This window comes from Tamandua tetradactyla, chromosome 6, assembly GCF_023851605.1.
Source record: "Tamandua tetradactyla isolate mTamTet1 chromosome 6, mTamTet1.pri, whole genome shotgun sequence".
Taxonomy (NCBI): Eukaryota; Metazoa; Chordata; class Mammalia; order Pilosa; family Myrmecophagidae; genus Tamandua; species Tamandua tetradactyla.
In genome coordinates this window covers 40,907,425-40,934,084 of record NC_135332.1, presented here as the reverse complement: position 1 = coordinate 40,934,084, position 26,660 = coordinate 40,907,425, and the positions used below count along the sequence as shown (strand labels likewise).

At 35.7% G+C, this 26,660-nt stretch overlaps 1 protein-coding gene and 1 pseudogene across 3 annotated transcripts in view; both read right to left on the bottom strand.

The window, feature by feature from the left end:
- The window catches only part of VMP1 (vacuole membrane protein 1), a 153,638-nt gene that overhangs the window by 116,837 nt on the left and 10,141 nt on the right, over window positions 1-26,660 (bottom strand). For 2 of the 3 annotated variants that reach the window (XR_013177670.1, XM_077164986.1), the window contains exons 2-6: window positions 24,438-24,617; window positions 16,361-16,462; window positions 13,338-13,473; window positions 11,716-11,806; window positions 10,403-10,513 (exon numbers count right to left, since the gene is read on the bottom strand). Coding sequence is in view for 2 of the 3 variants with exons in the window: in XM_077164986.1 (XP_077021101.1) it covers window positions 10,403-10,513; window positions 11,716-11,806; window positions 13,338-13,473; window positions 16,361-16,462; window positions 24,438-24,498 (501 nt within the window). In the remaining variant the exon portion in view is untranslated. The remainder of the gene's footprint in view (window positions 1-10,402; window positions 10,514-11,715; window positions 11,807-13,337; window positions 13,474-16,360; window positions 16,463-24,437; window positions 24,618-26,660) is intronic. The other variant, XM_077164987.1, reaches the window with a different exon arrangement.
- Window positions 22,264-24,009, bottom strand: LOC143685627 (lung adenoma susceptibility protein 2 pseudogene; annotated as a pseudogene).

The window sequence follows — 26,660 nt, the reverse complement described above, 5'->3', positions numbered from 1 at the left end:
GAGGATACTCTGAACAATTGCATGCCAACAACTTAGACAACCTAGGTGAAATGGAATTTTCTAGAAACACATGAACAAACTACACTGACTCTAGAAGAAACAAAAGACCTCAGCAAACCAACCACAAGTAAAGAGATTGAATCAGTCATCAAAAACCTCCCAACAAAGAAAAGCCTAGGATCAGATACCTAGATACCTACACAGATGAATTCTATCACTCATTCCAAGAACTGACACCAAAGCTGCTCAAACTCTTCCAAAACTTAAAGAGGAGGGGACACTACTCAACTCATTCTATGAGGCCAACATCACCCTAATGCCAAAGCCAGGTAAGGATACTACAAGAAAATTACCTAACACATTCCTCTTCTGAATATAAATGCAGAAATCTTCAACAAAATACTAGCAAATTGACTACATTAAAAGAATTATATACCATGATCAAGTAGGATTTATCACAGGGAATTCACCATAAGAAAATCAATTTACATAATACACCACACTAGCAAAATGAAGGGGAAAATATCACATGATCATCTCAATTGAATGCAGAAAAGGCATTTGACACAGTCCAGCATCCTTTCTGGTAAAAAAAAAAAAACTTAGGAAAATAGGAACAGAAGTAAATTTCCTCAACATGACAAACGGCATACATTAAAAACCCACAGCTAATATCAGACTCAATGGTGAAAGACTGACATCTTTCCCTCTAAGATGTGGAACAAGACAAGGATGCTGATTATCACCACATTATTCAACACTGTACAGGAAGTTCAAGCCAGATCAATTAGGTATCCAAATTGGAAAGGAAGAAGTAAAACTTTCACTCTTCGCAGCTGATATGATCTTATACTTAGAGAGTCCCCCAAAATCTAAAATAAAGCTACCAGAGCTAAGAAATTAATTCAGCAAAGTGGGCACAAGTTCAACATATAAAAATCAGTAAGTGGGCGGGGCTGAGATGGCGGCTTAGTAAGGTACGTGCGTCTTAGTTCCTCCTCCAGAGCAACTACTAGGTGAACAGAAACAGTGCAGAACAGCTCCCGGGGCCACGGCAGGGCATGGACACACAGCGTACCCCAGTCTGGACTGGCTAGACTGACTGTGAGACTCTGCTGCGGTGAGATCCCCGAGTGGCGTGCGCTTCCCTGAGCCACGGCAGCTGGCGGCCGGAGCTCCTCCCTCCCTCCTTCCCGGGCCGGCTGAGAGTCTTGGAAAGGCAAGTTTCCTAAGCCGCGGCGGCCGGCGCCCCTCTTTTGCAGGCGGCTTCCTGGACCGGCTACGAGTCTCGGATCAGAGGGCTACCCAAGCCGCGGTGGCCGGCAACCGGCGCCCCTCCCCCGCAGGCAGCTTCCTGGTCCGGTGGCGAGTTCCCCAGGCCGCGGCGGATGGCGACCGGCACCCATCTAGGGAGAGGAGGGAATTTCTGACAGTGGCAGGGACTGGGTCCAACCAAACACCAATAGGGGCATTAATAAAGGGGCCACAGGGTCCCCTCAAGCCGCGGCAGCTGACGCCCCCACCACGTGCAACCTCCCGCACCAACTGAGAGAATTGGATCAGAAATCCCCAGGCCGCGGAGAACGGTGACCGGGGGGATCCCTTCCAAACATGTGAGACAAACGTGTCCACGAGCGCCACCCACTGGGCAGGATAAGAAAAACAAAACCCAGAGATTTCACAGAAAAATCTTCCAACCTGTTGGGTCCAACAGCCAGGGAAATCTGTCTAAATGCCCAGACGCCAGCAGAAGATAATGGACCACGCTCAGAAGACTGAAAATATGGCCCAGTCAAACGAACAAACCAATAGTTCAAATGAGATACAGGAGCTGAGACAACTAATGCTGAATATACGAACAGAAATGGAAAACCTCTTCAATAACGAAATCGATAAATTGAGGGAGGACATGAAGAAGACATGGGCTGAACAAAAAGAAGAAATAGAAAAACTGAAAAAACAAATCACAGAACTGATGGAAGTGAAGGACAAAGTAGAAAAGATAGAAAAAACAATGGATACCTACAATGATAGATTTAAAGAGACAGAAGATAGAATTAGTGATTTGGAGGATGGAACATCTGAATTCCAAAAAGAAATAGAAACTATCGGGAAAAGAATGGAAAAATCTGAACAGGGTATCAGGGAACTCAAGGACAATATGAACCGCACAAATATACGTGTTGTGGGTGTACCAGAAGGAGAAGAGAAGGGAAAAGGAGGAGAAAAACTAATGAAAGAAATTATCACTGAAAATTTCCCAACTCTTATGAAAGACCTAAAATTACAGATTCAAGAAGTGCAGCGCACCCCAAAGAGATTAGACCCAAATAGGCGTTCTCCAAGACACTTACTAGTTAGAATGTCAGAGGTCAAAGAGAAAGAGAGGATCTTGAAAGCAGCAAGAGAAAAACAATCCATCACATACAAGGGAAACCCAATAAGACTATGTGTAGATTTCTCAGCAGAAACCATGGAAGCTAGAAGACAGTGGGATGACATATTTAAATTACTAAAAGAGAAAAACTGCCAACCAAGACACCTATATCCAGCAAAATTGTCCTTCAAAAATGAGGGAGAAATTAAAACATTCTCAGACAAAAAGTCACTGAGAGAATTTGTGACCAAGAGACCAGCTCTGCAAGAAATACTAAAGGGAGCACTAGAGTCAGAACCGAAAAGACAGAAGAGAGAGGTATGGAGAAGAGTGTAGAAAGAAGGAAACTCAGATATGATATATATAATACAAAAGGCAAAATGGTAGAGGAAAATATTATCCAAACAGTAATAACACTAAATGTTAATGGACTGAATTCCCCAATCAAAAGACATAGATCGGCAGAATGGATTAAAAAACAGGATCCTTCTATATGCTGTCTACAGGAAACACATCTTAGACCCAAAGATAAACATAGGTTGAAAGTGAAAGGTTGGGAAAAGATATTTCATGCAAATAACAACCAGAAAAGAGCAGGAGTAGCTATACTAACATCCAACAAATTAGACTTCAAATGTAAAACAGTTAAAAGAGACAAAGAAGGACACTATCTACTAATAAAAGGAACAATTAAACAAGAAGACATAACAATCATAAATATTTATGCACCGAACCAGAATGCCCCAAAATACGTGAGGAATACACTGCAAACACTGAAAAGGGAAATAGACACAAATACCATAATAGTTGGAGACTTTAATTCACCACTCTCATCAATGGACAGAACATCTAGACAGAGGATCAATAAAGAAATAGAGAATCTGAATATTACTATGAATGAGCTAGACTTAACAGACATTTATAGGACATTACATCCCACAACAGCAGGATACACCTTTTCCTCAAGTGCTCATGGATCATTCTCAAAGATAGACCATATGCTGGGTCACAAAGCAAGTCTTAACAAATTTAAAAAGACTGAAATCATACACAACACTTTCTCAGATCATAAAGGAATGAAGTTGGAAATCAATAATAGGCCGAGTGCCAGAAAATTCACAAATACATGGAGGCTCAACAACACACTCTTAAACAACGACTGGGTCAAAGAAGAAATTGCTAGAGAAATTAGCAAATACCTCGAGGAGAATGAAAATGAAAACACAACATATCAAAACTTATGGGACGCAGCAAAGGCAGTGCTAAGAGGGAAATTTATTGCCCTAAATGCCTATATCAGAAAAGAAGAAAAGGCAAAAATGCAGGAATTAACTGTCCACTTGGAAGAACTGGAGAAAGAACAGCAAGCTAATCCCAAAGCAAGCAAAAGGAAAGAAATAACAAAGATTAGAGCAGAAATAAATGAAATTGAAAACATGAAAACAATAGAGAAAATCAATAAGACCAGAAGTTGGTTCTATGAGAAAATCAGTAAGATTGATGGGCCCTTAGCAAGATTGACAAAAAGAAGAAGAGAGAGGATGCAAATAAATACGATCATTTCTGACCTCACAGAAATAAAGGAGGTAATAACAGGATACTATGAACAACTTTACGCTAATAAATACAACAATTTAGATGAAATGGACGGGTTCCTGGAAAGACATGAACAACCAACTTTGACTCAAGAAGACATAGATGACCTCAACAAACCAATCACAAGTAAAGAAATTGAATTACTCATTCAAAAGCTTCCTAAAAAGAAAAGTCCAGGACCAGACGGCTTCACATGTGAATTCTATCAAACATTCCAGAGAGAATTAGTACCAACTCTCCTCAAACTCTTCAAAAAAATCCAAGTGGAGGGAAAACTACCTAATTCATTCTATGAAGCCAACATCACCCTCATACCAAAACCAGGCAAAGATATTACAAAAAAAAGAAAACTACAGACCAATCTCTCTAATGAATATAGATGCAAAAATCCTCAATAAAATTCTAGCAAATCGTATCCAACAACACATTAAAAGAATTACACATCATGACCAAGTAGGATTCATCCCAGGTATGCAAGGATGGTTCAACATAAGAAAATCAATTAATGTAATACACCATATCAACAAATCAAAGCAGAAAAATCACATGATCATCTCAATTGATACAGAGAAGGCATTTGACAAGATTCAACATCCTTTCCTGTTGAAAACACTCCAAAAGATAGGAAATACAAGGGAACTTCCTTAAAATGATAGAGGGAATATATGAAAAACCCACAGCTAATATCATCCTCAATGGGGAAAAATTGAAAACTTTCCCCCTAAGATCAGGAACACGACAAGGATGTCCACTATCACCACTATTATTCAACATTGTATTGGAAGTTTTAGCCAGAGCAATTAGACAAGAAAAAGAAATATAAGGCATCAAAATTGGAAAGGAAGAAGTAAAACTATCACTGTTTGCAGACGATATGATACTATACCTCGAAAACCCGGAAAAATCCACAACAAAACTATTAGAGCTAATAAATGAGTACAGCAAAGTAGCAGGTTACAAGATCAACATTCAAAAATCTGTAGCATTTCTATACACTAGTAATGAATAAGAGGAGGGGGAAATCAAGAAACGAATCCCATTTACAATTGCAACTAAAAGAATGAAATACCTAGGAATAACTTTAACTAAAGAGACAAAAAAACCTATATAAAGAAAACTACAAAAAACTGTTAAAAGAAATCACAGAAGACCTAAATAGATGGAAGGGCATACCGTGTTGATGGATTGGAAGACTAAATATAGTTAAGATGTCAATCCTACCTAAATTGATTTACAGATTCAATGCAATACCAATCAAAATCCCAACAACTCATTTTTCAGAAATAGAAAAACCAATAAGCAAATTTATCTGGAAGGGCAGGGTGCCCCGAATTGCTAAAAGTGTCTTGAGGAAAAAAAACGAAGCTGGAGGTCTCACGCTGCCTGACTTTAAGGCATATTATGAAGCCACAGTGGTCAAAACAGCATGGTATTGGCATAAAGATAGATATATCGACCAATGGAATCGAATAGAGTGCTCAAATATAGACCCTCTCATCTATGGACATTTGATCTCTGATAAGGCAGTCAAGCCAACTCACCTGGGACAGAACAGTCTCTTCAATAAATGGTGCCTAGAGAACTGGATATCCATATACAAAAGAATGAAAGAAGACCCATATCTCACACCCTATACAAAAGTTAACTCAAAATGGATCAAAGATCTAAACATTAGGTCTAAGACCATAAAACAGTCAGAGGAAAATGTAGGGAGATATCTTATGAATCTTACAATTGGAGGCGGTTTTATGGACCTTAAACCTAAAGCAAGAGCACTGAAGAAGGAAATAAATAAATGGGAGCTCCTCAAAATTAAACACTTTTGTGCATCAAAGAATTTCATCAAGAAAGTAGAAAGACAGCCTACACAATGGGAGACAATATTTGGAAATGACATATCAGATAAAGGTCTAGTATCCAGAACTTATAAAGAGATTGTCCAACTCAACAACAAAAAGACAGCCAACCTAATTACAAAATGGGAAAAAGACTTGAACAGACACCTACCAGAAGAGGAAATACAAATGGCCAAAAGGCACATGAAGAGATGCTCAATGTCCCTGGCCATTAGAGAAATGCAAATCAAAACCACAATGAGATATCATCTCACACCCACCAGAATGGCCATTATCAACAAAACAGAAAATGACAAGTGCTGGAGGGGATGCGGAGAAAGAGGCACACTTATCCACTGTTGGTGGGAATGTCAAATGGTGCAACCACTGTGGAAGGCAGTTTGGCGGTTCCTCAAAAAGCTGAATATAGAATTGCCATATGACCCAGCAATACCATTGCTGGGAATCTACTCAAAGGACTTAAGGGCAAAGACACTAACGGACATTTGCACACCAATGTTTATAGCAGCGTTATTTACAATTGCAAAGAGATGGAAACAGCCAAAATGTCCATCAACAGACAAGTGGCTAAACAAACTGTGGTATATACATACGATGGAATATTATGCAGCTTTAAGGCAGGATAAACTTATGAAGCATGTAATAACATGGATGGACCTACAGAACATTATGCTGAGTGAGTCTAGCCAAAAACTAAAAGACAAATACTGTATGGTCCCACTGATGTGAACCGAAATTCGAGAATAAACTTGGAATATGTCACTGGTAACAGAGTCCAGCAGGAGTTAGAAACAGGGTAAGATAATGGGTAATTGGAGCTGAAGGGATACAGACTGTGCAACAGGACTAGATACAAAAACTCAAAAATGGACAGCACAATAATACCTAATTGTAAAGTAATCATGTTAAAACACTGAATGAAGCTGCATTTGAGCTATAGGTTTTTGTTTTGTTTTGTTTTATACTATTATTATTATTATTTTTATTTTTTTTCTCTATATTAACATTCTATATCATTTTCTGTTGTGTTGCTAGTTCTTCTAAACCGATGCAAATGTACTAAGAAACGATGATCATGCATCTATGTGATGATGTTAAGAATTACTGATTGCATATGTAGAATGGTATGATTTCTAAATGTTGGCTTAATTTCTTTTTTTCCGTTAATTAATTAATTTAAAAAAATCAGTAAGTGTTCCTTTACACAAGTCATGAGCAATCTGAGGAGGAAATCAAGAAAAAAAATTCCATTCACAACAGCAACTAAAAGAATCAAATATCTAGGAGAAAATTTAAACAAGGATATAAAGGACCTGCATTTAGAAAACTAGAAAACATTGCTAAAAGAAATCAAAGAGCTAAATAAACAGAAGGACATTCCATGCTCATGGAAAACTAAATATTAAGACCTTAATTCTACCCCAAATAATTTACAGATTCAATGTAAACCCAACCAAATTTCAGCCACCTACTTTGCAGAAGTGGAAAAGCCAATCATCAAATTATTTTGGAACGATAAGGAGCCCCAAATAGCTGATGTATTAAAAACGAAGAACAAAGTTGGAGAATGCACACTTTCTGACTTTAAAATTTATTACGAAGCTACCACTGTCAAAACAGCATGGTACTGGCAAAAGGATATACAGAGAGACTAATGGAATAGAATTGACAATTGAGAAATAAACCTTCATATCTATAGGCAATTGATTTTTGACAAGGCTGCCATGTCAAGTCAATAGGGAAATAAAAGTCTCTTTAACAAATGGTGCTGGAAGAACTGTATCTCCCTATGCAAAAAAATGAAAGAGGACTACTATCTCACACCACATAGAAAATTTAACTCAAAATGGATCAAAGACTTAAATATAAGAACCAGGACTATAAAACTCGTAAAAGAAAATATAGGGAAGCATTTTCAGAATCTTGTGTTAGGCAAAACAGTTCCTCAGGTTTTACACCCAAAGCACAAGCAACAAAAGAAAAAATAGATAAATGTGACTTCATAAAAATTAAAAACTTCTGTGCCCCAAAAGATTTTATTAGGAAAGTGAAAAGCCAGCCTACTCAGAGCCATACATGAGCTGGACCCTGTCTGTCTTTCCTACCTTACCTCATCCTGCTATGTTCCATGTCCACTGTGCTCTAGTTTCAAACAGGCACATACTCACACTAACTTTCTTTCAGACGTTTGTTTCCTTCCTAAGAGTTATTACAGTGCATTTATTTGTTCATTTCTGAATTTATTTTTTCTCTAAAAGTTCCCCCACTAGATATATGTCTGTCTTGTTTTCTACTGTTTTTCCCAGAATAAGGCCTAAGACACAATCCCCGACAGAATGAATGAACCGTCCAGGCAACAGATGTGACTGCAAAATGGTCTTCCAAGGCAAAGATAACCAGTTCCAGAAGACATTATTAAACACTGAAAGAAAAATTCGTTTCAATTCCCAAATTCTGTGTATGGCTTCCACAAATAATGTAAACTTTAGTTAACAGTGATACAAAAAGGTTGAGAAAATGGCTACAAGATTGGTTCATTTTGTTAAGAATAAAGTTAAAAATGTTTCATTGGTTACAATTATTAGAAAAATTCACAAAATGAAATGTATATAACAAGAGGTATTTATTTACTGAGTCATAATTAATAATAAGCAAACAATAATCAAATATGTAGCTACATAAAGACAAGCTTTCAAAAGATGGTTGGAAAAAAGTTCTTTACAACAGATCAGGAGGCCACATGTTACTAACGATCATGATCATGATGATGATTAGCTACATGCCAGGCAAAAGACAGCCTACAGATATTTGTAGGGAAAAATATTTGGAAACAATGTATCTGATAAGAGTTTAATATCCAGACTATATGAAGAAACCCTACAACTCTACAATAAAAAAGACAAACAACCCAATTAAAAAATGGGCAAAAGGCTGTGCCATTTGAAAGGATTATGCACCCTAGAAAAGCCATGCTTTAATCCTAATCCTATTTCATAGAGACAGTTGTTTCTTTTAATCCCTATCCAGCACTGTAGGTTGGAAACTTGATTAGATTATATCCACAGAAATGTGATGTGTCTGGCTGTGGGTATTAACCTTTGATTAGAGGGAGCTGCGACTCCATCCATTCCAGGTGGATCTGATTAGTTTACTGGAATCCTTTCAAAGATGAAACATCTTGGAGAGAGCCATGAGCCCATACAGACAGAGACCTTTAGAGATGAAGAAGGAATATACCCCTGGTGGAGCTTCATGAAACAAGAAGCCTAGTGAGAAAGCTAGCAGACTTCACCATGTTTGCCACGTGCCTTTCCAGTTAAGAGAGAAACCCTGAACTTTATCGGCCTTTCTTGAGTGAAGATAACCTCTTTCTGGTGCCTTAATTTGGACATTTTTATACACTTGCTTTAATTGGGACATTTTCATGGCATTAGAACTATAAACTTGCAACTTAATAAATTCCCCCCTTTAAAAGCCATTCTGTTTCTGGTATATCATGTTCTGGCAGCTTTCAAACTGTAGACTTGCAAAGACACATTTCTGAAGAGGAAATACAAATGGCTAAAAAACACTTGAAAAAATGCTCAATCTCATTAGCTATTAGGAAAATGCAAATAAAAACCACAAAGAGATACCATTTCACACCTACTAGAACCGCCACTAGTAAACAAACAGAAAACTACAAGTGTTGGAGAGGATGTGGAGAAATAGGAACACTCATTCATTGCTGGTGGGAATGTAAAATGATACAGCAACTGTAGAGGACAGATTGGCAGTTCCTCAGGAAGACTGCCATATGACCCACCAATCCCATTAGTAGGAATATACACAGAAGAAAAAAAGCAGGGACAGGAACAGACATTAGCGCACCAATGTTCAGACAGGTATTATTCACAACTGCCAGAAGATGGAAACAACCCAAATGCCCATCAATTGATGAATGTGGTATATACATATGATGAGATAATTATTTAGTTATAGAAGAAGTGAAGTCTTGCATGCAACATGGAAGAACCTTGAGGACATTATGTTGAGTAAAATAAACCAGACACAAAAGGACAAACATTGTATGATCTCACTAAAATGAACTAAATATAATGAGAAAATTCATGGAGTTAATATCTAGAATACAGGTTACCAAAAGACAGAATGAAGGTGGAGAACTGAAGGACATTCTCATCCCTTAAGTACTTTCTCTGTTGATGATTAAAAGAGAAAGTAAATGTCCAATTTCATTGTTCATTTAAATAACTTTATTAGAATGACAATTATATAAGCAAGAAACCTATTATTTCAAGATCTGGAAGAATAAGAAATTTCCTGACTGAAGTAATTTAAGTAAACAATCTTATTTACCCAATGATCTTTTCCTTCTCTTTCAAAATCCTAAACCCAAAAGGAAAACAAAACAGAATTCCAAATAAACTTAAAGCACCAATTTGAGGAATCGAATGCTTCCAAAACAAAGTAATTAGATATAAATCTAAGAATTTTAGTTTTTGAAGTAAAAAACACCAATTAAAACATGGAACAACTCTTTAATTTTTACTTACTAAAAGAAAGCTATTCTTACCAGATAAAGCAGAAAGGTGTGCAGCCCTGTTCCAAGTCCAACAGAAGACAAAATTCCTAAACCTATCCAGTAGGCATATAAAAGAAATTGTTTCTCTATACGTTGCACATACTGAAAAACAAAAGGGATAAGGTGAAAAAATAAAACTTGATATCTTTAAACAGTAATGTAGTATTGAAAATCTAACAAAATAAGTAAACTAAAATAAAAGTTTCAAACAGGAAGAAAGTACTAAAGTTTTATAACTTATAAAACCCATCAAAGAGTCCTATAACCCATTAAAAAGGCCTAATTCTTTTATTAATATACAATGGCAGAGTTGGACAAAAACCTCATCTAAATGGAACCAAGATTTTGTTTCTGGACTTGTAAAGTTTTACTATTCAGAAGACATTTTAGGAAAAAGCAAATTACTAATATGATAAACTATGAGGAGAAAAAAAGTCTAAAAATATTCAAAGGTTACAAAGACTGCTTTAAAAAAGGCATGATAATGCACAATGGTAAGAGAAGAGCAGTTATTTATTTTAAATAATATAATTTTTTTATATTTAAGAATAAAATGATTTTTCAAACAAGCACAAACTCAAAGGAGCCTTAAGTCCACTGGGAAATGGAAGAATTCCAGGCTCATTTCTAGACTCCATTTCTGTCAAGTAAAGTCAGTTCACTACAAACACACATAGATTTCTTTGAAACATTCAAAAGACAAGCATTTTAAGTCATAAATAAAATTTTTAGATTAGAAATAATCTACTTTAAAATATGAAATAATATTTAGAACCATCTGCTATTAAAAATATATGTTTTATATTTAAAATACATATTTTAAAAGGTGTAAAAATGTCCCATTTTCTTCTTGGTAATCTTGTACTTACAGACTAAAGGTAAGTGACTTGGCCTTTTTTATATACAAATTAAAGCTAACCTTCTACCTAGGATGATTATAAAACTATTTGTTTGGATGTAACTCAAAGGTGTTACATCAAAAAGTCAAAGAGAATTTGGCAGCGATTAAAGGATTTACACCGGACACTATCAGGAAAGTTACACTGAAATCTTTGGAGGTAGATATCTTTGGAGGTAAAAACATTAAGGCTGAGTAGCCCTGAAACATCACAAGAACTTTTCAAAAGGGTTTGTCCTTAAAAGTATAAGACATTAAGATACCAGTTACAGGATAAATCAAAAAACAAAACCAAGTCTGAATATACTAAGGGAAGAAAGTCTATGAAACCCACAACATTCTCTTTTTGAAGCTGTTTGGGATTAGGAAGATACAAGAATAGTAATGGAGTTGCTGAACCTCTTACCTGTTGATGTGCTCCTTCAACATAATACGTAGTTATAAGCACGGCAAGCAGAAGTAAAAAAGATACCACAATGCTCTGACGATGCCATAATCTTAAAAATAAATTTCAAAAAAGTATCAGGAAATATCTTGCAGGCTACTTTGAACATTTCTCATTTTAAAACAATTTCTTGTTGAAGCAGTTAGATTCTCTGAATCAGCTATAGAAATCATTTCTTTCAGGGCTGAGCTCTTGGCAGGCACTGGGAATCGAACCCAGGTCTCAGGGCATGGCAGATGAGAATTCTGCCACTGAGCCACCATTGCCTGCCCTGAGCACTTAACTTTTTATCCTTAAACACTATAGCCTTTCAGGGAGCAGAGGGAGGTCAAGGGAAGATACAGAACTCTATTTCTCACCAAAACCCCCATTATAGCCATTTTCATAATCATCGTGTTTATATTTCAACTTCTAATTTGGAGAGGTATTATAGGGTAATGGGAAGAGCACTGGTCTTTAAGTCAGAAGACCTGGGTCAGAGCCCCTTAAGTATTGTACTTTGATTCTGTTTTGTTTCTTATGTGTAAAATCATAATAATCATAAACCGTTTTGACCTTCTTCATGGAGTTGCTATAAGGATCAAATGAGCTGAAAATGTTATAAAACATAAATGCTAAAATACAATAAAATAATAAGATATTAGTATAGATAATATCTTGAAAGGGCGAGCCAGAAAATGATAAGGTGTACAAAAGTTCAACTTGCTCTTTATGGTATTTAAAATAGGGCTTACAGTAAGTAATAAATTTAACAACAGAACATAGTTCCATGGCAACAAACTCTTTCATAGGCTCCATTTATCAGTAACAGTGCCTCGTATTCTGAACCTTGTCCTGTTAAAGAATCAGTGTAACTAATAACCGCAATTCTGTTTTCTCCTGAAGATAAAACCAGGAACACTTATTCACTGCTGGTGGGAATGTAAAATGGTATAGCTGCTACGGAAGACATTTTGGCGGTTCTTTAGGAAGCAAAGTACAGAACTGCCATACAATGAGGCAATCCCACTAAAACGTATATATCCCACAGAATTGAAAGGAAAGACTTGAACAGGTTATTTACACACTGATGTTCATAGCGGCATTATTCACAATTGCCAAAAGATGGGAGCAACCCAGTATCTATCAACTGATGAATTAATAAACAAAATGTGGTATATATATATACACAATGGAATATTATTCAGCTGTAAAAAACGAATGAAGTTCTGATTCATGTGACAACATGGATGAACCTTGAAGACATATATTGAATGAAATAAACTAGACATAAAAGGACAAATATTGTATGATCTCAGTGATATGGAATAATTAGAATAAGCAAACTCAAAGAGTCAGAATCTAGAATTGGGTTGGAGGTAGGGAATGGGGAAGTTAATGTTTAAAGTGTACAGAATTTCTATTTTGATTGCTTGGAAAGTTTTGGTAATGGATGGTGATGATGGTAGCACAACATTGTGATATAACTAGTAGTACTGAATTATATATATGAATGTGGTTAAAAGGAGAAATTTTAGGTCATAGATATATGTCAGTATAATAAAAATGTGAATAAATAAATAAGGTAATGGAAGACTCTTTACTTTGAGGTCCATTCCTTCAAGATTACTAGGATTTCCAGAGAAAAATACTGCAAGGTAATGAGTGGCTGTCTCCACAGGACAATATTCTGCCTTTCTTCCCGATCCCTCCTCCTCTTTTCATTCAGTGAAGAGGGGTCTGAAAAACAGTAGTGCATAAGTTAAAACAGAATTTCTAACATTTGTGTTCATTCTTTCTAGTTACTTTCAAAATTCATCCATCTCCCTACCCCACACTTGAAAGACTACATATATATCACAAAAACACAAACAATGATTCACATGTGAGTCACCCAAGTTTAAATAGTGCAAATACAAATCCAAGGCTCAACCCCTCTTTAGAGGAGGCAACCCCTTTTCAACACAAGTGTTCCTCTATAAGTGTGTCTAAAATTTGTAACAGAAAGACAAGGATTGTGGTATGTCCACATAACTTAAGCCTCAGTAGTAATTCATTAATCTGGAAATTTATCTCTTCCCTTCAATTAGTAATAACATTGCAGGCTATCATTGTAGGTGGTCTTGGAGAGGAATGGTATAATATACTAGCACTTAGATATACATTAGATGAAAATAGAGTTTTACCCATATCTCAGCTAAATTAGAGCATTGAGAAGTGGCATCTAGCTTAGACTCAGTAATACTTAGAGGCTTAGAGAAGATGATGTTATCATCACAGTGGCCACTTCTTGATCAGTGTTATTCACAGAACAATTGAGACAAAAAAGGACTGCCTTTTGCAGACATCCTAAACTGTAAGATATGAGAGAGACCCTTTTGTAGCGGGTATCTTGAAGGAATGGTACTGAAATTTCAGCAGTCAAATTTGGAATGCAACTATACATTGTAGGAAGATGACAAGTCAGAGCTACTTCTGCACTACTCTTAAGATATTTCTGCAATTATCGTTAGAACTCAAGCTTCTGTATTTATATATTACTGGCATTAAGTCTAAATTGGTCCAACTTCTATTAAGAGATATTTAGCATCATATCATAGAGTAAAGTGGTTTACAGCTAAAAATGTGGAGGTAAACTATTAGGTTCCAATTCCCCATGCTGCCACCTACCAGTCATGTGTCCCTGGAATCAAATTTGTACAGTTTCACTCATTGCAGCATGGTTTGTTATACAAAGGATCATAAACAACTTAAATGTTATCATTAAGACAGAGGAGTAAAGTATGGTATTCCTCATATAGCGGAATACTATAAAGCCATATGTTTCAGTTTGAAATTGTTGTATACCCCATTCTTTAATTCTCATTCAATATTGCCAGGTGGGATTTTTTTGATCAAGTTGTTTCCATGTGACCTACCCAACTTAAATGATTAGGTGTTTTACCATGGAGGTGTGTCTCCACCCATTCAAGGTGGGATCACTTACTGGAGTCCTTTAAGACGAAACCATTTTGAGAACAAGCTCCAGAGACCTTTGGAGATATAGGAAGAAAATGACCCTGGGGAAGCTGTTTGAAGAAGCAGGGAGAGAAAGGTAGCAGAGATCACCATGTGCCTTCCCCACTGGTAGAGAAATCCTGAACGTTATCATTCCTTTCTTAAGTCAAGGCATCTTTTCCTAGATGCCTTAGCTTGGACATCTTTATAGCCTTAGAACTGTAAACTTGCAATTCAATAAATTTCCTTTTTAAAAGCCATTCCATTTCTGGTATATTGCATTCTGGCAGCATTAACAAACCAATACACAATATAAATTATATTCACCATGTTTAGTTACCAGACAATTTCTAAGAAATACTGAGAGAAAAAACATGGTATATAAAAGTATAACATGTCAACAATAACGTAAAATGCTGAGGTAGTAGAAGGGGAGAAAATATATATATGTGCGTTTGTTGAAAGAAAGGAAAGAAAAAGCAAAGTACAAAAGTTCCTAATGGGAGGAGATTATGACACATGTAATTTGTATCACTAAACCAACAAACTTCAATGGATCGTCAAAGCAGTAAAGAGTAAGGGAGAACACATAAAAAACATGGACTCTACACAGAACGTAGCTTTTCTTAATTCCAATGTATTTCTAGCTAAGGGAAAAAAAGACCTCTTTTCATCTACCAAATGAAGTCTCTCACATCCTATATTTGAGCTATTCAATAAAAATAAAAAGCACTAATGATGATGGTGTATACGGTCTTTAAATTGGACCGAGGTGAAAAGATTCACAAAGATGTACAAAGATTATTCACAATCAATATAACTCAAAAACCAGATCAATGCTACTAAATGTCTTCTGCTAAGCAATGTGGAAATTAAAGTAAGCAGAAACTACTATTTAAGATAGCTTGAATATTTCCCAATAAAAAAGAACATTCATGATGTAATATGCCATACTGGAGTATTATATGCAATGCTTTTGAGATGTCAAATAATTTAGAAGTTATGAAGAAAACACAATTAGCAGAAAAGAAAAACCTTACATTTTCCTTTAAACTCATAAAGAAAAGTTCCTATTTAAATCAAAGAAATGTATTACTTTTCAGGTTAAATGTATGAATAAGAGTGACATATTCTAAAATTTACCACAAATCCAAATATGACTACAATATAAATTTATTCATTGCAAACTAGAATTTTAAAATAAGTTTATAATAAACACATTGATAAACTTTTTAATAATTGTATATTAAGGAATAGTGAAATAAATAAATTTATAATCTACTTCTAAAGGTAGAAAATAGCACAACAAAACTGAGCACCAAATAATACCACTTAAATATTCACTATACCGTAAGATTAATAAGTAATAATATTGCACTCAGAACACTGCTAATATGACTGTGGCTACACTGCTTCTGCTATCACTGTGAAAAAAATCATTTTATAGGACCTGGCCCATAAATTAACTTACTATGAAAACATCTAACAAAAGATATGAGTATTACCATGCACCCCCCTCCAGAAAAAGATATAAGTATTATAAATAGTATCTTTCTTTTTTTATTTCAATGAAGGGCATATCACTGAAACCAGTAGCTAGCTCTCCTCCCTCTAAATCACGATACTTTACCTGTGAAATTTCCATTATGTTGCTCCTTGTTCATTGCTACACGTCTCTGGTCACAATTTTTTCCATTCTCTGCCATTTCACAGAGCAGTAATTCTTGAGGAGCTAAAAAAGAGAAAAAGAAATTCCAAACATCTGTTACATACACCTGCTTTGCACTTGTGACTGAATAAAACAATAATTGTAGAATGTGTTCACACTTAATTTTTTTCTTTTATAACCAATGTTTGAACAATTTGATAGAATTCCTAATACAAAGAGCAAAAGTCTAAAAACCAGGGAGTTATAAACCTTTCCAAGCAGTTATCCCAGTGCTTTTTCCAGCTTAAAATTTGGAGGCCGTTTGTCCACAGAAAGAGGATGTCAAGTACTAGTAACTTAATATTGATAAGCTGTTAGGTTTAAAGTTCTTCTAATTCATAATTTAATCTTACACATACTACCTGCTCAAATTTTTCCAATCTTTCATAGCCCTTTTAACATCATTAGGAAAAAATGTGGTTATAGTACAAAAATGTCACAAGCACACACAGATCCAAGATCAAAGAGTAATTTTATTTAATAAACAATTTTCTACTAAAAAAATATATGGGCATAAAAGATAAAATTTTTAAATATTTAACATATATTCAATGCACTTTATTTGTATCATGCTTCATGGTACAAGTGTTTTACTTTAAATTATTGTTACAACATATATAAATTGTGCTGACATAATTATTCCACACAAACCCGAGACTGCCTATGACTGCATAAAATTCTTCAAGTGTTAGTAAAGCAAATCTTTCTACTCAAAAAGTGCATCCCTTCAATATAGGCCACAATGCTGAATCCTAAATACAAAACTAAAATTTGCTAAGATTTTAATATAAAGACAATTGATAAGAATTGTCATCATCAAAATTAAAATTTTTGTGCTTCAAAAAACACCACCAAAAACGTGAAAAGACAACTCACAGGGTGGAGAAAATATCTGCAAATCATGCATCTTATAGGGAACTTAAATCTAGACTAAAGAAGTCTTACAACTCATTAATAAAAAGATAAATAACCCAATTTAAAAATGGAAAGAAGAACTGAAGAGACATTTAGCAAAAGAAAATGTACCAATGGTAATAGGCACATCAAAGGATTCATTAGCCATTACTAACCAAGGCCACCAAGGAATGACAAGTTAAAACTACAAACAGATACAACTACACACTCATTAGGATGGTTATAATGAAAGAGAAGACAACAAGGGCTGACAAGGATATACAGTAATACAATGTTGGTGAGAATGTAAAATAATATAGCTGCTTTGGAAAGATCTGGCAGGTCTTCAAATGGTTAAACATAGAGTTACCATATAACCTGGTAATTCCACTCCTAGGTATATATCCACGAGAAATGAAAACTTGCATACAAATGTTTATAGCAGTTTTATTCATAACAAGCAAAAAGTTGAAGCATTCTAAATGCCCACCAACTGATGAATGGATATATGAAATGTGCTATTATTCATATAATGAAATATTATTTGGCAATAAAAAGAAATGTAGTACTGATATGTGCTACAATATATATGAGCCTTGAAAACATTACACTAAGTTAAAGAAGCTAGTCACAAAAGATGACATAACATTTTTATGAAATAGGTAAATTTATAAAGATAGATAAAGATTAAAGGTTTCCTAGACCTAGGGAGTTGGGGGGAAATAGGGAGTAGCTGCCATTGGCATTGGGGTTTTTTTTTGGGGGGGGGGGTGATGAAAATATTTTACAATTGACTGTGATAGTAGTTGCATAACTGTGAATATACTTAAAGCCATTTTAAATGGGGGAATTACATGGTAAGTAAATTAAGTCTCAATAAAGCTATTGAAGAAAAAAAGAAATAATCATTAGCAGGAAGTATCAAAACCTCCAAATATATAAATAGGAAAATAATGGTGTATTTTCAACTCTATGAATTTTTCATTATCTCTATGCTTATGAACAAGTGGCTCAAATTTTTCTATTTTATTAGCTGATTAAGTGACACTTCAGATTCAAAGTCAAATTTGTATTAGTGGGTTATATAGAAATCACTTTATAAGATGCTTATGTTAAGTTTGTTCATCTATTCATTCAACAAAGAGTAAACAAACATTCAGTATGTGCCTGGAGACGGTAAGACTAGTACTTAGCTGATTAGACTATGGTATGATCCTGGGTTCCATCTTCCTATATTTAGTTGGTGTTTTATTCCAACTTTATTCCTTGATTAAACAGAGAACTCTAACCACTAGTTATGAAATTTATGTCTCCATATAGGAAAATAAGTGAAAAGCTATATAAAAAGATTTGAACAAAGAGTATATGTCACTCCAACAGAGAGATTCTCTTTTTTAGAAACAATCCATTTGGGGACATCCTTGTATTGCCTTAATTACTCAAAAACAAAATAAATAAAGTATAGATTTAAATTAGTCTGGAGTAGATGATTATAAGATAGAAAGGTGGAAAATCTGAATTTGCATCCCAGGTTTGCTACTAACTAGTTCTGTAATCTTGAACAATTCTCCTTTTCTCTAGGCCCTGATTTCCTGAATCTATAAATGAGGTCAATAATTTTCATTTCCACAGAAATGATGTCATGATGAACAATGTGTGTGTGCATGAAATTGTGCATGTATGAATGTATAACTATACAGGGCAATATATCGAAGGGGTAGGAGATATATGAAACAGTAAACCTGGAATCTGCCTTTAACCAGAAAAACAACTTTACAGCACATGCCTCACTGCTACCCTATCAGTGCTGTCATTGTCATTCATTCAACAAAGGTGACTAAGGTCTCTAATAGGCACTAGGGGTATAAATCTGAAAAAAAGAGGCTCAGTCTTATAGGGAAGTCCAATGAGCACAAGAGATCAATTTTAATATAACACAACGAAAATACATGTTTTTAATAAATTAGACAGTAAACAGTGAGAGGAAAACAGGTTTTAAGTATCTAACAGACGTACATTCAAATCCAAGTTTCACAAATAACTGCTCTATTAGCTTGGGTAAGTTTCTAAATATCCCTAAACAACAGTTTCTTTAATTGTAAAACAGGAATAACCACCAATATCTAAGGATTACTGTGAGGAACAAATAAATTACTGTACATAAAATCTGAATATACTGTCTCACCCTTAACATGACTCAGTATTTTCTAACTATAACAACAAAGAAGATGATGATGAAAGTATTGTGGGAGTTCAGAGGACAATACATTCAAGAGTAACTAGAAGCTGAAAGTTTGATTCTGTAACCTATTTCTGTGAAGATAATGTCAAAAAGAAAATTTAGCCCAGGCAATTACAAAAAAAGGATGAAGTCATTACATGAAAGTCTGTAAGACTATAGCTTCAAAAAAATTTCACAAAATATAAATCTATTCAATAAACCAGAGCTTTCAGGGTTTATTAATAAAATCAACTGAGGATGTCTGAAAAGCAACCCTATTAGGAAAATAAAGATTTTCAAATGTCTAGTCAAGGAAATACTTTAAACTGTGTGGGTCCATATACAGCCAAACCCTGTAAAAGTGAACAGCCATTTACCTACATCACAATAAATAAAATTTAATTAATTTGTAGTGGAAAGATGAACAGGGTGCAAAAAGGCTTGTTATAAAGAAAACATTCTAAAACCTTTTCCCCTGCAAAATATTATAATTAAGCTCATTTCACCCTATTTACTCTTTCCCATAGTGCCATCTTCAAGAGACAAAGGAATTTTATCTAAAACAAGAAGTCTATTCAAGTTCTTAATTTATTGCAAGATTATCTGAAGGCTATAGACATTTTCATATAAACAAATGATGTTTTCTTACACAACGTGATACAAATTATCCCTGGAATACATAAAATAGCCTGGAATTATGTTTTGTAAGAAATAATCTAGGGAACTAAGCCATTTTCTTTGAATAAGTCTACTTCTTCAGAACAAATGAACAGTTTTTAAAACTTCTAAAACTTACCATTCCCCAAAGAAAGAACTACAGTGTAAAGGCAGACAAAGTAAAATCAGCTTTCCAGAATCACTGGGTTCTAAACAGTTACACTTACAAAAGCACCAACATTTACTTGCATTTTAATCATTCAGGATGGAAACTTTCTTAGAGTATATTACACCATTCCTTGCCTTTTTTTTTTTTGACAGTACAAACAGGTATCATTTATTGAGTATTTACCATGTTCCAAGCACTATACTAAGTACCTTATATAGTTTGTCTCAATTTATCTTTTCAATAATTTCATTTTACAGAAAAGGAAACAAAAACAAACAGGTCAAGTGATTTGTCTAAATATTGCACTAGCTGGTAAGTGTCAGAATTAGAAACCATAATTAGAGTTGACAGAATAGAATTCTAGACTACATACTATCTTGAAGAAAACTCAACACCTACAGAATAACAGCCCAAAGTAGAAACAGATTTTCTAATTTCTGGGAAATACACATATTAAAATACAATGGTTGTGCTGGTTTGAAAAGAAGTATGCCCCCTAAGAAAAGCCATGTTTTAATATAAGTCCCATTTCATAAAGATAGAATAATCTCTATTCAATACTGCATGTTTGAAACTGTAATGAGATCATCTCCCTGGGTGATGTGATTTAGTCAAGAGCGGTTGTTAAACTGGATTAAGGGACGACATGTCTCCACCCATTTGGGTGGGTCTTGATTGGTTTATTGGAGTCCTATAAAAGAGGAAATATTTTGGAGAATGAGAGATTCAGAGAGAGCAGAACGATGTAGCCATGAGATGCAGAGAGTCCATGAGCCAGCAACCTTTGGAGATGAAGAAGGAAAACGCCTCCCGGGGAGCTTCATGGAACCAGAAGCCAGGAGAGAAAGCTAGAAGATGACGCTGTATTTGCTATGTGCCCTTCCAGCCGAGAGAGAAGCCCTTACTGTGCTCGCCATGTACCTTCTCACTTGAGAGAGAAACCCTGAACTTCATTGGCCTTCTTGAAAAGGTATCTTTCCCTGGATACCTCTGATTGGACATTTCTATAGACTTGTTTTAATTGGGACATTTTCTCGGCCTTAGAGCTGTAAACTAGCAACTCATTAAATTCCCCTTGTTAAAAGCCATTCCGTTTCTGGTATATTGCATTCCAGCAGCTAGCAAACTAGAACAATGGTCTTAAGATAAAACTTTACATAATTATGGAAAAGTCTCTTGTTTAAAAGGTTTTCTGGATCTCCCAAATACAACTAAGAAGTTGAACTGAACTTAAAATTTAAGAGCAGAACTGCTAGTAAGATGGTGGAGTAGAGGAGGCTGGGGTCACCGTGCAATTAGAGACACAATAGAAAATGACTGGGACAGCAGATCCAGGGTGTAAGTTATTATGGAGGGTCTTCTGCCCTGCATAAGGAGATCATGGACTATATACTAAGAAATTGGGATAGAGAGAATGGGGTAACTGTGCTCTGTCATGACTCCACCTACCCCCACAGCTGGCTTGGAATGATTTTCCCTTCAGCTTTGTAGCTGGAAATGTCTGAGAGCAGACAAGCTTTTCCTGTGCATGGACTTCACTTGGTCAGGGCAAAGTACCCCCTTCCCACACCTGTAATGCACTGCTGCGGGTGCTTGTTTTTTTTCCTTTTTTCTTTTCTTTTTCTTTTTTTTTTCAAGGCCTGGGGGGGCTCTTCCCCGGGGAGGAAAGGGAGACATGTAATGTGCCAGTCTGACATCCAGCTGGCAAAAGAGACCTGTTTGGGTCTTAGTACTGCTCCCCTTTCCTCATGGAGCCCTGAAGACCACAGACTTCTGAAGCTGAAACATCCTGGCTCACAGTGCAGAGATGTCCTAATGCCGACGGGGGGGGGTGGGGGGGTGGGGGGTGGGTGGATGGCAGGGAGAGTCTGGGGACCACTAGATTCATCTGCAGAGGAGGAGTCTCCATTAGGGTGGGTGTTTATCCCCCAGTCTGAGGGGTGGCAGGTTTCCATGTATGCCAGGGTTGGCAGCCCTGACTGGAATCTCAGTTCCAGGTCTCTAATCTCTTCTGTTGGCTCTGTGATTTATTCTGATTAAAACTTTCCTGAAGTGCTTAGAGATTAACTGACATTTGTTTCTTCAAAAGGGGCATGATGTTTGCCTCCAGAAAGGATACAGGTCTGATTATCATTATTTAAAAAGCCTTCAAGGAACTCTTTAGCATATTTTGCCCTTGAGGCTTGTTGAGGACTATTATCAGAGTAAACAGGAAGAGGTAATTTGAATATGACTGGAATATTTTCCCATGATGGTTCTGCTTCAAGTTTATATAATGAGCAAGGACTGCCATCGTTTTTCATAGATTTCAGCAATTCTTCAGTACAATGCTCTAGATTTCTCTTGGCCTTCTAGATAAGCAATTCAGTCTTGTCATCATAGAATGGCTTTTTAAGAAATGATCACGGTGATGAATATACAACTATGTGATGATATTGTGAGTTATCGATTATATTACCAAGAATGGAATGATCATATGGTAAGAATTTTTATGTTATTATGTTTAAAAAAAGTTTAAAAATTAAAAAAAAAACTGTCCTGGGAGAAGTGGAATCGCCCAGACAGCGGTTACATTCAAAATCACATTTGTATTCATTAACCAATCTTTTATCATTGCTCAAGGAATTTGAAAAGTTTGAGGGTTCAAAAGAATATTCAAAACAATGTAATTTATGCATAAACCAAGAAATTCTTTGTGCCTGATAACTATGCTTGGAGAATATTTATCTTCTTTAAACACTTTATCAATCCTCTGACTATTATCAGGTAGCAAGTCTTGATTATGGAGCCAGGCAAGGTATTTGAAATCAGGTATACTGGTTATTGGTTATCCCTGAAACATTAAGGTCAGACAGATCTCTGGATAGTCAGCCATCTTGGATAATTCTTTTCAAGACTGTATTCTGGAGTGTCCTTGAAAGAAAACTTCTTGGAAAAAGACAGAGATGATTCAGAAAAGCACTTATTAGTCCTATACACAATTTTTGTTTTTTTTAAGTCTGCTATTTTGTTTTCCATTTATGTTTGTATATAGAAAAGGAATAACTAAGTTGTCATTGTCTATGGGTGTGGAGGGTTTTTGAAAATCTGAATTCTTTTCAATGTTTGATGAACCTAGTCTTCCAACACAACTCTTGTTTTTCCTGTTAGTTTGGTGATCTGGTTCAACAAAAGTAAAAGAAGGTAATGATTCATCTGTTGGAAATTTTACTAGATCATCAGTTGTTAGGCTAATAGAGTCTATGTCATTAACAGCCTGTCTTTTATAGGATAACAAGGAATTTAAACCTTTTTTGTGATCAAGGTTTTCAAAACTATTGTCTGGTTTATAAATATTCTTGGAGAACTTTGACATTTTAGTTGAATTTCATCAACGTTAATCTTTCCAGTGCTTGCACCAGGATACATTTGGCTTAAATCAAAATCATCAAAATAGGTCTGTATAGCCTGACAAGCTGAGCTCTACAGTTAATCCTCATACTAAATGAGCTCTCAGAGTTTGTAGAATAACTACCATTCAGGCTGCGGCTTGCTAGAAGATACTGAAGATTCCCAGGAACAAACTGTGCTTTTTTTTTATTTATTAAACATAGGAACATACAAACACAAACATTCTTACCATATGATCATTCCATTCTACATATATAATCAGTAACTCACAATATCATCACATGGTTGTATATTCATCATCATGATCATTTCTTAGAACATTTGCATCAATTCAGAAAAAGAAATTTAAAAAAAACAGAAAAAAAATTCATACATACTATACCCCTTACCCCTCCCTTTCATTAATTTATTTTAACATTTGTTTCCCCTATTATTTATTTACTTTTAACCAATATGTTTTACTCATCTCTCAATAAGGTACATAAAAGGAGCATCAGACGCAAGGTTTTCATAACCACACAATCACATTGTGAAAGCTGTATCATTATATAATCATCTTCAAGAAACATGACTACTGGAATACAGCTCTACATTTTCAGGCAGTTCCCTCCAGCCTCTCCAGCACATCTTAACTAAAAAGATGTTATCTTTATTATACGTAAGAATACCTGCAGGTATTCCAGACTCTGTCTGGAATCTCTCAGCCATTGACATCTTATTTTGTCTCATTTCGCTCTTCCCCCTTTTGTTTGAGAAGGTTTTCTCAATCCCTTGATGCTGAGTCCCAGGTCATCCTAGGATTTCTGTCCCACGTTGCCAGGAAGTTCCACACCACTTGGAGTCATGTCCTAAGTACAGAGGGGAGGGCAGTGAGTTTGCTTGTCGCCTTGGCTGAGAGAGAGAGGCCACATCTGAGCAACAACAGAGGTTCTCTTCAGGGTGATTCTTAGGCCTAATTTTAAGTAGGCTTAGCCTATTCTTTGTGGGGTTAAGTTTCATATGAACAAACCCCAAGATTAGGGGCTCAGCCTACTGCTTTGGTTGTTCCCACTGCCTATGAGAATATCAAGAATTCTCCACTTGAGGAAGTTGAATCTTCCACCTTTCTCATCTCTCCCCCAAGGCGTCTTTGCAAATACTTTTTTATTCACTGTTCAGATCACTCTGGGATTTACTGGGGCATCACTCTGGACAAACCTACAAAAACTCATTCCCTACTCAAGGTTCCACGTACTATGGTGTTCAATTAAGCCGTCCACATAAGTTATATTAGAAAATGCTCTATTCAAAATATAAATTTTGTACGAAATAAACATTTTTTGCTTTGGTCTCACACATGTTAGTTTCAAAATATTAATTACCATCTATTTTCAACATCCTGCAGTACTGACAATATTTTTTTCTTCCTCATGCAAAAATATTTTTAAATTTGTAAATTTAGTCACTATCATTACACACTCTAGGCAATCCTAGATTATACCATCTCAATCTTTATAACATATCTTTTCTTCTGATTTCATTTGTGCTCCCAGGTCTCCTCCCTCTATCATTCTCATATTCAGCTTCATTCAGTGTCCTAACATTATTATATTACAGTTAGGTAGTATTGTGCTATCCATTTCTGAATTTTTACAATCAGTCTTGTTGCACAATCTGCATCCCTTCAGCTCCAATCACCCAGTATCTACCCTATTTCTATCTCCGGATGGTCTCTGTTACCAACTGAAGTTTTCCAAGTTCATTCACTAAATCAGTTCATAGCAGTGAGACCATACAGTATTTGTCCTTATGTTTCTGCCTAATCTCATTCAGTATAATGCTCTTAAAGGTCCATCCATGTTGTTACATACTTCATAACTTTATTCTGTTCCATAATATTCCATCGTATGTATATACCACAGCTTGTTTAGCCACTCAACTGATGGACATTTGGGCGTTTCCACATCTTTGCAATTGTAAATAATGCTGCTATAAACATTGGTGTGCAAATATCCATTTGTGTTCTTGCCCTCATGTCCTTTGAGTAGGTACCTAGCAATGGTATTGCCAGGTCATATGGCAATTCTATATTTAGCTTTTTGAGGAACCGCCAAACTGCCTTCCATAGCGGTTGTACCATTTGACATTCCCACCAACAGTGGATAAGTGTGCCTCTTTCTCCACATCCTCTCCAGCATTTGACATTTTCTGTTTTATTGATAATGGCCATTCTGGTGGGTGTGAGATGATATCTCATTGTGGTTTTGATTTGCATTTCTCTAACAGCCAGGGAAGTTGAGCATCTCTTCATGTGCCTTTTGGCCATTTGTATTTCTTCTTCTGAGAAGTGTCTGTGCATGTCTTTTGCCCATTTTGTAATTGGGTTGGCTATCTTTCTGTTGTTGTGTTGAACAATCTCTTTATAAATTCTAGATACTAGACCTTTTTCTGATATGTTGTTTCCAAATATTTTCTCCTATTGTCTCCCATTGTGAATTCCCATTTTTACTTTCTTGATGAAGTTCTTTGATGCGCAAAAGTGTTTAATTTTGAGGAGTCCCCATTTCTTTCTTTCTTTCTTCAGTGCTCTCGCTTTAGGTATAAGGTCTAGAAAACTGCCTCCTAGTATAAGATTTATAAGATATTTCTCTACATTTTCATCTAACAGTTTCATGATCTTAGTTCTAATGTTTAGGTCACTGATCCATTTTGAGTTAATTTTTGTATAGGGTGTGAGATATGGGTCCTCCATTTTTTTGCACGTGTATATCCAGTTCTCTAGGTACCATTTATTGAAGAGACTGTTCTGTCTCAGGTGAGTTAGCCTGACTGCCTTATCAAAAATCAATTATCCACAGATGAGAGGGTCTATATCTGAACAATTTGTTCTATTCCATTGGTCAACATACCTA